This window comes from Saimiri boliviensis, chromosome 15 (assembly GCF_048565385.1).
Source record: "Saimiri boliviensis isolate mSaiBol1 chromosome 15, mSaiBol1.pri, whole genome shotgun sequence".
Classification (NCBI taxonomy): Eukaryota; Metazoa; Chordata; class Mammalia; order Primates; family Cebidae; genus Saimiri; species Saimiri boliviensis.
The window spans coordinates 2819008-2832358 of record NC_133463.1 but is presented as its reverse complement, the minus strand read 5'-3'; the positions used below and the strand labels follow the sequence as shown (position 1 = coordinate 2832358).

At 49.0% G+C, this 13351-nt stretch overlaps 1 protein-coding gene across 7 annotated transcripts in view; it reads right to left on the bottom strand.

The window, feature by feature from the left end:
• Nucleotides 1–202: 202 nt before the first annotated feature.
• SPIDR (scaffold protein involved in DNA repair) overlaps nt 203–13351 on the bottom strand; it is a 401999-nt gene continuing 388850 nt past the window's right edge. For 6 of the 7 annotated variants that reach the window (XM_010351608.3, XM_010351611.3, XM_074386637.1 and 3 more), the window contains 4 exons: nt 6546–6639; nt 5162–5276; nt 4746–4799; nt 203–411 (listed from right to left, as the gene is read on the bottom strand). In XM_010351608.3, coding sequence (XP_010349910.3) covers nt 247–411; nt 4746–4799; nt 5162–5276; nt 6546–6639 — 428 coding nt within the window. In that variant the 3' untranslated portion in view covers nt 203–246. Of the gene's footprint in view, nt 412–4745; nt 4800–5161; nt 5367–6545; nt 6640–13351 lie in introns of those variants that run through there. The other variant, XM_074386636.1, reaches the window with a different exon arrangement.

The following is a 13351-nucleotide window of genomic DNA, read 5'->3' as shown; positions in this document are numbered from 1 at the left end:
AAATGAACTCAAGCTTAAGATTCAACGTGAAAACAACAGTCAATATGCCTATAAATTTGTAGAAAATAAAAAACAACTGTTTTAAAGGGTATTTGGATTTATAAGTTTACAAAACTTACATCGTATTAACATTTCCTCAGAAAAATCTAAGTTTCAAGATTGTAAACTATGTTCACTGTGTCCATAGTTAACAAATACCTACCCCAAATTACCAGCAGCAGCACCCTCGCAGCCACATTGCAAAGTTCACAGACCTTGCGGCCACTGCTGGTGTTCGGCAGCGGCCCCTCCGGCACTCAGAAGCTCGATTTCCTCCAATCCAATGCAGCTCGTGGGGTGGGTGGTTACGGACTGGACAAAACAATTTAACAACCCCACCTCCTTTCCGAGGACACTCTTCACTTCGTAGCTCTGCAGTGATACAGACACACTGGTTAAAGCAAACAGCCTGGAACGTTCTGTTCCCAACAACAGAGAAAACCAGAGAGCCAGAGTGGAAGGCCCTTTCCCCAGTGCACGACCTTCCGCTCCTCAAATGGCTGAGAACAGGGGCAGGAAGGAGAAACAAATGAAGAGCCGCTATTAAAAAAAAAAAAAAAAAAAAAACCATTTATTTTGGCAAGCGAAGGAACTACCTACCCCGTTCTGGGAACTGAATTCCGTTTTTACTTGGGACAAGATGCACACAGGCTCTGCTGGGAAGGCAGGGGCTGGGCGTGCAGTGCCCACAGCTGTCTCCCGCTTCCTTTGGGACACTTCCCCAATCTAGCAGCACTTCCGGTCAAGGGATTTCCTGGTGCCTTGCCCCAAACTTCCTTCCTTAATAGGATCCCATTTCTTCTAGAGTTACACTGGGCTAAAATTCTCCGTGTTTTTGTCATGAGACTTAGCTTTTTCTTTGCATTCTTTTTTTTTTTTTTTTGAGACAGTCTCTATCATCAGGCTGGAGTGCAGTGGTACAAACTCGTCTCACTGCAACCTCTGCCTCCAGGGTTCAAGCGATTCTCCTGCCTTGCCTCCCAAGTAGCTGGGATTACAGGTGCACACCACCATGCCTGGCTAATTTTTGTATTTTTAATAGAGATAGGTTTTTGCCATGTTGGCCAGGTGAACTCCTGACCTCAGGTGATCTGCCCGACTGGGCCTCCCAAAGTGTTGGTATTACAGGCATCAGCCACTGTGCCCAAATAATAAATCTTTTATGTGTGAGAGAAATTAACATGAAGAGGTTAAAACAACCATATCAGCAAACTCCCAAGCACTACTCATATGAGTGTGGGTCTGCAGATGTACAAAATTGTTCTTTTCTAAAAGCTAAGGAAACACACTTCAAGTTCCATGTCACAATAATGTTACTATTGAGAAATGAGATGCACAACTACAGACAATCCTATTGTTTTTACATCTGCAGCCTGACCACATTACAGTAAAGGCATAAAACTTAACACTCATGCATCTTAACTGAAACAGTATGTTTGCCCCAGGGAATGGAGTTACGGTTCTTGTGGAAAGCCCCAATTTGATTCTCTGAATTTTGGTCAATGTGCATGCTCACCCAGAAAACTGACAGAATCCATACTGGGTATCTCTCAGCTAGTATCTCCACCCAGTCCCCTCTGGCACCCATCTTCTATCAGCTTCTTTCCAGATCGGTGGTAAAGACCTGATCACCCACTGTGAGTAGAGTTGGGCATGGGGTAAAGAGCCTCCTAAATTGTCTACTTCCAGACTTGGAACTTACCCACAGCGCACTGGTGTTGGCCCTGAAGCCAGAGCACCCAAGAAGGTGATACTGGGGCTGCTGCCACCCTCTGGCCCTCAACCAGTGCATATACATATACACATGCACACATGTCCACATGTGTCAAGCGTATGTACGTAACAGCACACTCAAGTGGACACATATACACATGCACATGGGCACGGGCAAAGGTGCTCTGATGCACACAGACTTCACAAACGTGCACACATGTGCACTCATGTACACACACCTTTGAGCTCTTTATAAGCAGGGCTTTCATCTATGGGAATATTCTAGTTGACAAGCTAACTGTGTAGGCGGAACACGCGCCTCAGCCAGAAGGAAACCAAGTGCAGGAAGGATTTCTACCAGGGTTCCTGGTCTCTGCGTCTCCAAAGGGGTGAGGGTCAGCAGGGGTGTCAAGCGCTGTCCATTGCTGGAGGCTTCCTGGATGGCAATCAGGGTGCCCTCCTGAAGAGCCTGCAGGGACCAGCAGGCAGCTGCTGCCACAGCACTGCCCCACACTTCTGAGCAGCACGGAGGAGCTGGGGAGCTGGGTGCCATGGCCAACTGTTGTTGGTTGAATGTGTTGAGGTTGTGGGTTGCGGTTCATTTTGTTCTGTGTTCTCAAACAGCCGTGTTTCTAATGCTTTCTCCCAATATTCTCCATGAAGATGTGTTCACGGAAAACCCAGATCTGCTATCTTTACCACCTGCTCAAACCCCCCTAGCTGGAAACTTCTACCCGGTCAGCTGTGGGCACCTACCCCTTCTGGGCACTGCCTCCTCTCTTCCTCCTTCCCTCAGGACTCAGACGAGGAGACAAGGAATTGCGACAGGCACTGCCGTGTGGTCGGTTGCCTGTTACACACTTCAACTCTCTTAAGGACAGAAAAGCACATAGGCCGTTCCCCATTATGCCCCTTGGGCTGGCTCCCAACTCTACAGGTGGTCACTCTGTGGGGTAACCACGACTTTCCCTCTGTGGGATGTCTTTGCCCTTGGCGCTGCAGGGAAAATGGACTCCACCTTGTTGGAACATTGGAAAGTTTAATGGGGAAACCTGAGAACAAGGTAGGCTCAGTTCCACCACTGGGGAATGCTTGCCGCTGAGCCTCCACAGCCCTGCCTCAGCATCAATCCCTGTGCGCAGCAGTTCAGGGGACAGGTCCGAGCTGGAGCTCAGGGTCACTGAAGAGCTTTAAAGCCGGTGGGCATTATGCCAGGAGGGAGCGGAAACTTTTATTTTTTTTTTGAGGTGGAGTCTTGCTCTGTTGTCCAGGCCGGAGTGTGGTACAATCTTGGCTCACTGCAACCTCTGCCTCCTGGGTTCCAGTGATTCTCAGCCTCCTGAGTAGCTGGAGTTACAGGTGTGTGCCACTATACCTGGCTAATTGTTTTCTATTTTTAGTAGAGATGCGGTTTCACCATGTTGGCCAGGTTGGTCTCGAGCTCCTGACGCCTCAGGTGATCCACTTGCCTTGGACTCCCAAAGTGCTGGGATTACAGGCATGAGCCACCATGCCTGGCCAAGAGCAGAATCTCTTTTGAGCTTGCAGGTGATTCTAGTGTGCAGTCACCTGTGATCCCCAAAGATCCTGCTCACAGACTTGTCCATGTTCCAATTTAATCCAACTCTGACAGGCATGCTTTCCATGACAGGACACACTGCTGCTCTGCTTCGCAGGGTTGCTGGCCCCTCCTAAGGTGCAGTGGGGGAGAGGGTGGCAGGGATCATGGGGCAGGCAGGAGTCTCCATAGGACGGGTCAAGTCACCATAAATTCGGGCTGGATACTTGGAAGGCTGAGGCAGGAGAACAGTTTGAACCCAGGAGTTCAAGGCTGTAGTGAGCTTATGGTTGAACCACTGTACTCCAGCCTGGATGACAGAGTAAGACACTGTCTAAAAGAAAATAAAAATTCTGGCTAGAGTCTGGCCATGGAGACCCCTTAGACAAAGACCCCTTATCTGACTGACCACAGAGCTCCAGGCATGATGGGCCTCTCCAGTCACCACACTCCCGTCCAGTATGGCCCAAGTCAGCTCCCTGGATATGGAGCCCACCTGGGTTCCAGGTGCCTCTTGTGAACTTGGGCTGTGCCCAGGGGCCACTGAGTGGCTGGTCCCCAGCGCCCTTCTGTGGCTATTCCATGAGCCACTTGTGGTGTTTTCAAATGGCTTTGACAAGACAGAGGTGGCATCTCCGGGACAGATGCTTCGTTTATGAGGGTCAGTTTTCACACAGCAGAAACTCTTTGGCCCACCAATTATATATTATGTGACTTTTCTTGGAGGAGCCACCCTGCTTTACTAAGTGTTACCACAGAGACTCTCAGGGCTGGACAGTCACATTACGAGTTATCTAGAGTCTGGAATACTCAGTGTTTAAAAAAAGAAAAAAAAAATCCATCTCAAGGAATTCCATCCTATTAACATGACACTTGGCAGTAGCACTCCAACTCAAGACTGTGTTGCTGTAATCAAAGCAGGGGACAGGCTGGGCGCAGTGGCTCACCTGAGGTCAAGAGTTCAAGACCAGCCAGGCCAACATGGTGAAACGCAGTCTCTACTAAAAATAAAAAATTAGCCAGGGGTGATGGCTCGTACCTGTAGTCTCAGCTACTTGGGACGCTGAGGCAGGAGAATCACTTGAACCTGAGAGGCAGAGGTTTTAGTGAGCTGAGATCATGCCACTGCACTCCAGCCTGGGCACAGAGTAAGACTCTGTCAAAAAAAAAAAAAAAAAAAAAAAAAAAAAAAAAAAAAAGGCCGGGGACAGATTCCTGTATCTACCTCAGAGCTGATCTAAAATCACCTCTTTTCCGCAGAGGAAAGGACCCCACTGGCTTGAATGGCTGTGGTGAGACATATCTGCGTTTCACTCTCGAGCATCTACACCACTTCCTAGTGGGATCTGTTGTAACAAAACACATTTGGGATTGGGGTTCCTCTGGGGATGATTTGCTCATGTAGGCTACCAAGTGTGGGGCCCCCTGGACTTACCCCATCCTCACCAGCGGCAAACCTTAGCAGGGAAGAAATGCTGTGCTGCAACAGCTGCAACGGCAGAAGCAGGGCTGGGTTAGACTCCCTCCAATGCAGTCAGTGCTCCAGTGAAATCACTCTCTCCCGAAAATTAACACGCCACATCCAAACCACCTGTCTACAGAGCTTCAGTCTCATGGCCTTAGGTCAAATGTGTTTTAACACGGAGAGACTGTGTTCAAACAGGGTGCATCCTCCCACCTTTCCCAGGAAAGCTCCTAGGACCTAGACGGAGCTCCAGATGCAACCCATCCGAGCCAAGTCCCAGCGCCTCTGCAGGTGTGTAGGAGGACGTGCACCTGCTCCAGCTCAGCCTTACCCTCGCCATGCTGGAGTGAGCTACGAGTGCGTGTGCGCTCTGGCCTGGCTCCTACCTTGACCTTCACTCTGCACTGGAGTCTTGAGCGGCAGTCCAGGAAGACCTGCAGGTGCCTCTTGAGAACAGGAGATGTGACCACCCGGGAGCAGTCCCCACAGGAAAAGGCGCCTCTGGTATATGAAAAGCCAAGGGAAGACAAGGCCCCGGGGGGCCTACGTCAGCAAAGCTCCAGTGGAAGACACTTTGCTAAACACGAATGTCTGCTGAGAGAGAGAACGGGCTTTACTCTCAGAATCAAGTTTCTGAGAGATGCCTGCAGCTGCCTGGACTCAGCCTTTCCAAGGGATGAACATCATCTTTTGAGTAGCACTGGCTGGAGGCCAAGGAGGGGAGCAGAGGAGGGATATGAGCCTCCCAGGAAGGGAGGCCAGGGGTCAGGCCAGGGAGAGAAAGCCTGCTCTCAGATGCTAGCATGGCCACTGCTCTGTGCTACCATGCACGCCTGCACACGTGCCCCCTTATCTCTTCCACGTGGTCTAGCGATGGCTGTGTAGGGTCACCAGCATAGGCATGTCAAGGAAACATTTGCTCTTTGCCGTGGTTTTTCTTTGAGACAGGGTCTCGCTCTTGCTCTGTCACCCAGGTTAAGTGCAGTGTCGTGATCTCGGCTCACTGCAACCTCCCTCTCCCCTTGGTTCAAGCAATTCTCCTACTCCAGCCTCCTGAGTAGCTGGGACTATAGGTGTGTGCCACCATGCCTAGCTAATTTTTGTATTTTAAAAATTAATAGTAGAGATGGGGTTTCACGGTGTTGGCCAGGCTGGTCTCGAACTCCTGACCTTAAGTGATCCGCCTGCCTCGGTCTCTGACAGTGCTGGGATTACAGGTGTGAGCCACCGCACCTGGCCGTTAAGAAGCAGAAAAGTAATGAGTCTGTCCCTTTCTATCATATGACACTGCACTTGGGAGGCTGGAGCACTGACTCCACAGGGGCGAACTGCACTGACACTGGCCCAGACCCTGAGGGAGGGCAGCACAGTGGGGAGGGGAGGGACATCTGCCCAGTAGCTGCTCACATAAACGTGGTCTCTGTACATGTCTGCACATTTCACAAGGCCAAGCTGTACAGTTACCAAGTTTGTCTCACTTATTCATGTTTGTCCTGTTTTTCTTTATTCTCCTGACTGATAATAAAGGAGGTGGGGACAAAACCCAGCACTTTTATCTCATAACAGGAGCAGTGCAAGAAACAGCAGAAATCTCAGTAAGGAAAACCCCTCGGGCTCCAGGAGCCTCTTCCCTTGCCGCTCAGCAGAGGCGAGGTTGCCCCTTGAGCTCTCGGGGGAGTCACCTGAGGCAGCAAGGCCCAGGCTCTGCGGTTGGGTTGCTGCTGTGCCCTTTGGGTTCCAGAGTTTTCAGGACAGCCCCTATCCCTTTACCTGTCTTCCGGCCTCTGTTCCAATCTCCCGTTGCCACACTGGTCACACACAGGCCATGAGAAGGCAGTGCTCTCGTCCACGCCTACCACAGTGCCTAGACCCAAGGGAAGAAAAGCCCACCTCAGAGGTGCTTCTGCCTCTCCGGCTCCTCCGCTCCTCCACGTGCAGATGACAACATGAGGGGCCTCCTGATTTTTTCCTTACTTGTGAGTTTATATAAATGCTCCTAAGTTTGTATAATTTCCATTTATTGTACAAAGAAAAATTACGGCAATAAAAAGTAGGTTTTAAAACTCGCCCGCATATTACCACCTAACCGAAGTCTCTTCCTTGGGATCTTTCTCCAGATGCATAGGTAGTTAGAGCGCCACAGCGGAGCCACCTGCCTGCCGTCTCGGCCTCCTTTCCGGCTGCTGGAAGACTGTGCTCTCTTACCGATACTCCTCTGAGGAGCCCTGTCACAGTCCCTCAAACACTCCCCATATGGCACACTTAGGTCTGTGCTTTTTCTGTAGCAGTCATAGTATTTAGACTCCTTAACACAGTGATGAGTGTTGGAGCTGTGACTATGCCACTGCACTCCAGCCTGGGAGACAGGGAAGACCCTGCCCCCAACCTCCTCCCCCCCCCAAAAAAAATGACAAATGAAAGACAAGTGACACATGTGTCAGAGACACCCCTGGGCTTCCCAGAGGGTCACAGAAGGCTTCCCGAGGAAGGGAGTGAGGGGGTCCACCAGCCAGCCAGTGCAGGCCACATGGGGCCTTGGCCAACTGTGCACACCATGGCCAGGGTGAGGCTGGGTGAGCTTGCTCAGTGCTTGTTGGAGATTGAGATGGTTTGATTTTCCTGTATGTGAAGCGTTGTAATATCATCTAGAGAGATCGGCAAATCACGGGCATCCTTGTTGAAAAGTGGTGAAATTAGATGTTTGAAGAAAAAGTAAAAGGAAGTTTCTAGAAAAATAGAAGGGTCTTCCTTTCCACTCTTGGAGCAAAAAAATTTCATTCCGCACTAGAATAAGCGTTAGGAGAAATTTATCTTTAGAGGATAAAGCAGAGGTATGAGAATGAGTAGGCTTGCTTTATTAAAGTGCATTCATGCAATGCATACTTGACTGACTTTTAAAAAATGAAAATAATAGATCTTGATTTTGAAATGGCTAATGACATTGTCAAAGTGAGCCAAAGGGATGAAAAGCAAAGTCAATAAAGGCTCATAATGGAGCCGGAACACAGTGTTGACTAATTCACAACAGGCAGACCCATGAGGAGGTACAAGGGGAAAATGGAGTGGCCGCTTCCCCAAGCCCCAGAGCACGTCCCGCACTGCCTGGCTCCCGCCCAGAGCCTGCAGGCCCAGCACAGGCCCACTCACTGGTTTATTCGGTGCCTGGTAAATGACTGCTACCTTAATTAATAAAAAGTAGACTGCTGCCGGGCGCGGTGGCTCAAGCCTGTAATCTCAGCACTTTCGGAGGCCGAGGCGGGTGGATCACAAGGTCAAGAGATCAAGACCATCCTGGTCAACATGGTGAAACCCCGTCTCTACTAAAAATACAAAAAATTAGCTGGGCATGGTGGCGCGTGCCTGTAATCCCAGCTACTCAGGAGGCTGAGGCAGGAGAATTGCCTGAAGCCAGGAGGCGGAGGTTGCCGTGAGCCGAGATCGCACCATTGCACTCCAGCCTGGGTAACAACAGCAAAACTCCGTCTCAAAAAAAAAAAAAAAAAAGGAGCTCTTTCCTCTTTTTCTTTACAGAAAAAAGAAAAAAAGAGCCAAAGATAAGTAGTTTAAGCATATTTCTTAAGTGAATTTGAGAAAGGAAAAAAGTGTCAAATACAACTGGCTTAGTTGGAAATGTTGATCCCACCAACTTATAAAATGAGGGCACAGAAAATAAAACACCCCTTTTCATCTTAATACATGCAAAATACATGAACCAGCTGCAGTGTGTTTTCCTCCCATTTAGAAATCTTGCTTCTTGGCTTAGGGTTGGGAAAAGTGCTGACTGAGCAAAGGACAAATGCACGTGAGGGTCTCTGTATGTGACTGATATGATGCCCTCCCTACTGCACATGGAGGCAAGCACATGGCTTTAATAGAGCACGCCTCCACTCTTACTGTCCTTTCAAATCTTGTAATAAAAACACAGATCCCGGCTGCAAGCTTTGCAATGTGGCTTGGGTGGACTGGACACAGGAAGCCACATTGCAGCCTCTGGAGTCCTTGTATGTGTCTGACATGGACACGGGGCTTGGACGTGTGCAGCTGTTTTTGATCAAGGAGGGTGCCAGCAGAGCATGCGCTCCAGCGCCTCTCACATTTTAGAAAGGTGTTACACTCAGCAAAGCCCACAGAGATCTGAAGGCAGCAGCCAAGTGTTAGGAATGGCGTCTTGTGCTGCTCTCCTGCCAGTGCCTAGGTGCTTAAGGGTCTCAACTGCAGATCTCTGGAACACCTAAATTTGCTATTAGGAACAGAGCTTTATGTGCCTATTGATTACATTACACGTATTTAGTTCTTACCACCCATATGAAGGTTCAGTTTGAGTGAGGTGGGGCCTAAGGATGGCTGAGGCTCATCAGTGTTCCCAGCTGCTGTCACCACAGGTAATGCCCAACTGGGAGGTCGCTGCACTAAGTCACATGAGGCTGCATCTGACCACCTAGAGCAAAGTTCCCTCAGTGTACCAACAGCCAGGCCTACTGCCACAGGCACAAGACGGGAGTGTCTGCCTCTGTGTGCACCTCTGTGGCACTCACTGCCTGTAGTCAGGAATGCGTTAGGGAAACCCTCCTTGGGGTTCTTCAGGTACATAATTACTCATGAGACACTGCTATGGGAAGTGGCGATTCTTATGGTCATAGAATAACAGGGTCCCATTCAGCCTAACTGGTGTGTGGCATGGCAGTGACTTTCAGACCCAGAGCTGAGACCTCCACTGTGGGATGTTCTCTCTCTGAGTCCCTGGCCAATCCTGGGTGAGAGAACAGGTAGCAACCAATGGAGAGAAGGAAGGTGGAAGGGATGTCCTTATAGAAGTGCCTGGAGATCAAAAAGCTCTGGAAGCAGGTGATAGGTCATTGCCAAAGGCACACAAAGAGCGCATGCACCCCAGGGAGCAGACTGCACCCCTCTGTGCCATGCGCCCTGTCCTTGTAGTCCGCTCGGGGGTGCAGTGCTGCTCTACACCAAGGGGCAGCTCCATGCTGGCGCACATGAGCCATGCAGTCTGCTCTACCCCTGCAGCCCCTCTGCCCTTCTACCTCTTCCTGCCAATCATCTCTTGCTGCTTTGGATCATAGTCTATGGGGCTGCAGAATTTCTTCATGAAAAAATCCAACCATATAATCTCCTCCACATGGCCAGGGAAAGCAGAGCGATACACAAGCAACTGCGTCCCCTGCTGCCCTTCTTGGTTCCTGCCTCTCTCCCAGCACTTGAAAGGGTTTATAACTGCTCCCAGCACTTCTGTGGGTTTTCCATGTGCCCTTCTACCAGCTCTTACGGCCTTACCCAACTCTGCTTGACAAACCCTGATGGTCCTAAGGCCACCCACCCACTGCAGTCACTGGCTGCAGCCCTCAGACATCGCCCTGACATCCCTCCCTCCCTTCCTGACTCTTGGTACCAGTACTGAGATGCCTCAGAGCTTCAAAGCCCCCGAAGCCTTCTGAGCATTATCTCATTTAATTCTCAACAGTGGTTTGAGGCTGATTCCATTAGCTCTATTTTACATATAAGCCATCACCCCATAACTGCAGTTATGCGTCAGCATTAGCCGCAAAAGGAGATGTGCAGAAGAGAAAATCCAAATGGCCTCAACACAGTGAAAAGAAGGTGAAAGCAACAGTGGAATCACAGGAGCCTTCTGTTCATCAACAATTAGAAAACATCAGGAACTAGTTACAGGAAGGGTGAGGAAAACCAGCCATCTTAGACATTACTCTGGAAGTCTGAATTTTGATATGCTTTCTGTTAACTAATTTACCAAAATCTTTTACTAATAAAGATGTACGAACTGGCTGGGTACGGTGGCTCACACCTGCAATCCCAGCACTTTGGGAGGCCGAGGTGGGGGTATCACCTGAGGTCAGGCGTTTGAGACCAGCCTGGCCAACATGGCAAAACACAATTTCTATTAAAAATACAAAAAGTAAACAGCCGGGCGTGGTGGCTCAAGCCTGTAATCCCAGCACTTTGGGAGGCCGAGACGTGTGGATCACGAGGTCAAGAGATCGAGACCATCCTGGCCAACATGGTAAAACCCCGTCTCTACTAAAACTACAAAAAATCAGCTGGGTGTGGTGGCGCGTGCCTGTAATCCCAGCTACTCAGGAGGCTGAGGCAGGAGAATTGCCTGAACCCAGGAGGCGGAGGTTGCGGTGAGCCGAGATGGCACCATTGCACTCCAGCCTGGGTAACAAGAGTGAAACTCCGTCTCAAAAACAAAAAAAACAAACAAACAAAAAAACCCAAAAAACAAAAAGTAGCCAGCTGTGGTGGTACACGCCTGTAATCCCATCTACTTGGGAAGCTGAGGCAGGAGACTCTCTTGAACCCAGTAGGTGGAGGCTGCAGTGAGCTGAGATCACGACACTGCATTCCAGCCAGGGTGATAGAGTGAGACTCTGTCTCAGAAAAAACAGTAACAACAACAACAAAAAAGAAGATGCAGAAACCCTTAGTGTAGCCGATTTGGAACATACTGGTGTTCTTCAAAAAGGTTAAATGCAGGGTTACTGTATGACTAGGCAATTCCAGTCCTGGATTCACACCCCAAATTTCAAAACAGGTGTTCAAACAAAATCTTGTCCATGAATATTCATAGTATCTCTATTCTTAGCAGTCAAACAGTAGTAACAACCTAAATGAAATGTCCATCAACTGAGGAAAGAATAAAATGTGGCATATCTGTACAATGAAATGCTATTCTGCCATAAAAGGAATACACAGTGCATTGTGGATGAACTTTGAAAACATGCTGAGTGCAAGATGCCAATCATGAAACACCACATAGTATATTAGGTTTGTGCAAAATTAATCTCAGCTCTTTCCCTTACTTTTAATGGCAAAAACTGCAATTACTTTTGTACCCGCTGAAATACTATTCCAGTTAACATGAAATGTCCAGAATAGGCTGGGCGTGGTGGCTCACACCTGTAATCCCAGCATTTTGGGAGGCTGAGGTGGGCAGATCACCTGAGGTCAGGAATTCAAGACCAATCTGGCCAATATGATGAAACCCTGTCTCCACTAAAAATACAAAAATTAGCTGGGCATGGTGGTATATGCATATCATCCCAGCTCCTTGGGAGGCTGAGGCAGGAGAACTGCTGGAACCCGGGAGGCAGAGGTTTCAGTGAGAAGAGATTACACCACTACACTCCAGCCTGTGTGACAGAGACTCCATCTCAAAACAAAACAAAACAAAACAAAACAAAAAACAAAAAAAAAAGTTCAGAATAGGCAAATTCATGGATGCAAACAGTAGAGTGGTGGTTTCCTAAGACCAGTGTGTGGGAGGGTGGTTGGTAATGGGGCATGACGGGGTTTGGGTTTTTGTTCTAAAATTAGACTGTAGTGATGTTTGCACAATTCTGTGAATACTAAAAACACTTTAAATGAGTGAATTATAGGGTATTACTGAGTTATAGCTCAATAAAATTGTTTAAAAAGTCCCTGAACCCCAAACTGCTGAAATCCTCCTTTACAGAAATCGATAGGGACTGATATCCGAGAATGTTTATTACAGCCTTGTTTAATAATTGCAAAAAGACGAGAAATCCTGGATGTCCACAACTGGAGGAAGAGTTTATTCCTATGAAGGGATGCTATGTGACTATTAAACTCTTGAGTTAGATCTCTCTCCCTACCTGGACAGACATCTCTGCTAGAGGGAAGCAAGTGAGGGAAGTGAGTGGCAGAATAATGTGCAATAAACCATCTGACTTGCAAGCACACATGTCCCCTCAAGACAAGTGGCTGTGTTTCCTGGGTGCACCAATGCAGTAAGAAGCTAGGGACAGAGGGTGGGCTGTTACCTTTATCTTCATTTATTTTTCACTAGATCCGCTAGACATGTATGACTTTTATTACTAAGTTTTATAAAGTAAAAAAAGAGAAAATATTAATGCTATTTTCAGCTCTAGACTCACATATCCCATCAGCTGCTGAACATCTCAGATGTATACAAAACACGCAAACTCTCCGGATAGAACTGAGAGGGTCCCCTCAAAGCTGACCTTGCCTGCCACATCCTACTTAATGAACAGCACCACTGTCACCTCGTCTGAGCCCGGAGCTCAGAGGTAGTCAGCTATGTCTTTTGCCTCCATCATGCCCAATTCATTGCTCAACCTTCTGATTTCCCTAAGTCCACCCCAGATTTCCTTCTCTACCGCTACCTCCACTGCCACCCAGCCCCTCCACTCTGCTCTGTAGGGAGAACATCAGACCAGGCCCCCTGTGCCAGTGACAGAGTGCATTCCTGACACCACCAGCCTGAGCCTGCCCACAGCTCCATCTGGCTGCCTGTCCTGCCTCTTCCCGGGCACCCCTGCTCACCAGCTCTCTCATGCCAGTGGCCTTCTGAAGTCCGGCTCTCTTCCCAGGAATGTTCCTCCTGCTCTATCCCTGACCTAAGTAGTCCCTCTATGCTTCAGATCTCAGCTTGAGACTCCTGTCTTTGGGAAGCCTTCCCTGAGTTCCCCAACAAGACACGGGCCCAGGTATCGGCGGTTGGAGCACTCAGGGCCTGAGGGCTAGGCCTGTCTGTGCTCAGCTGATTCGCATCCTTCTGA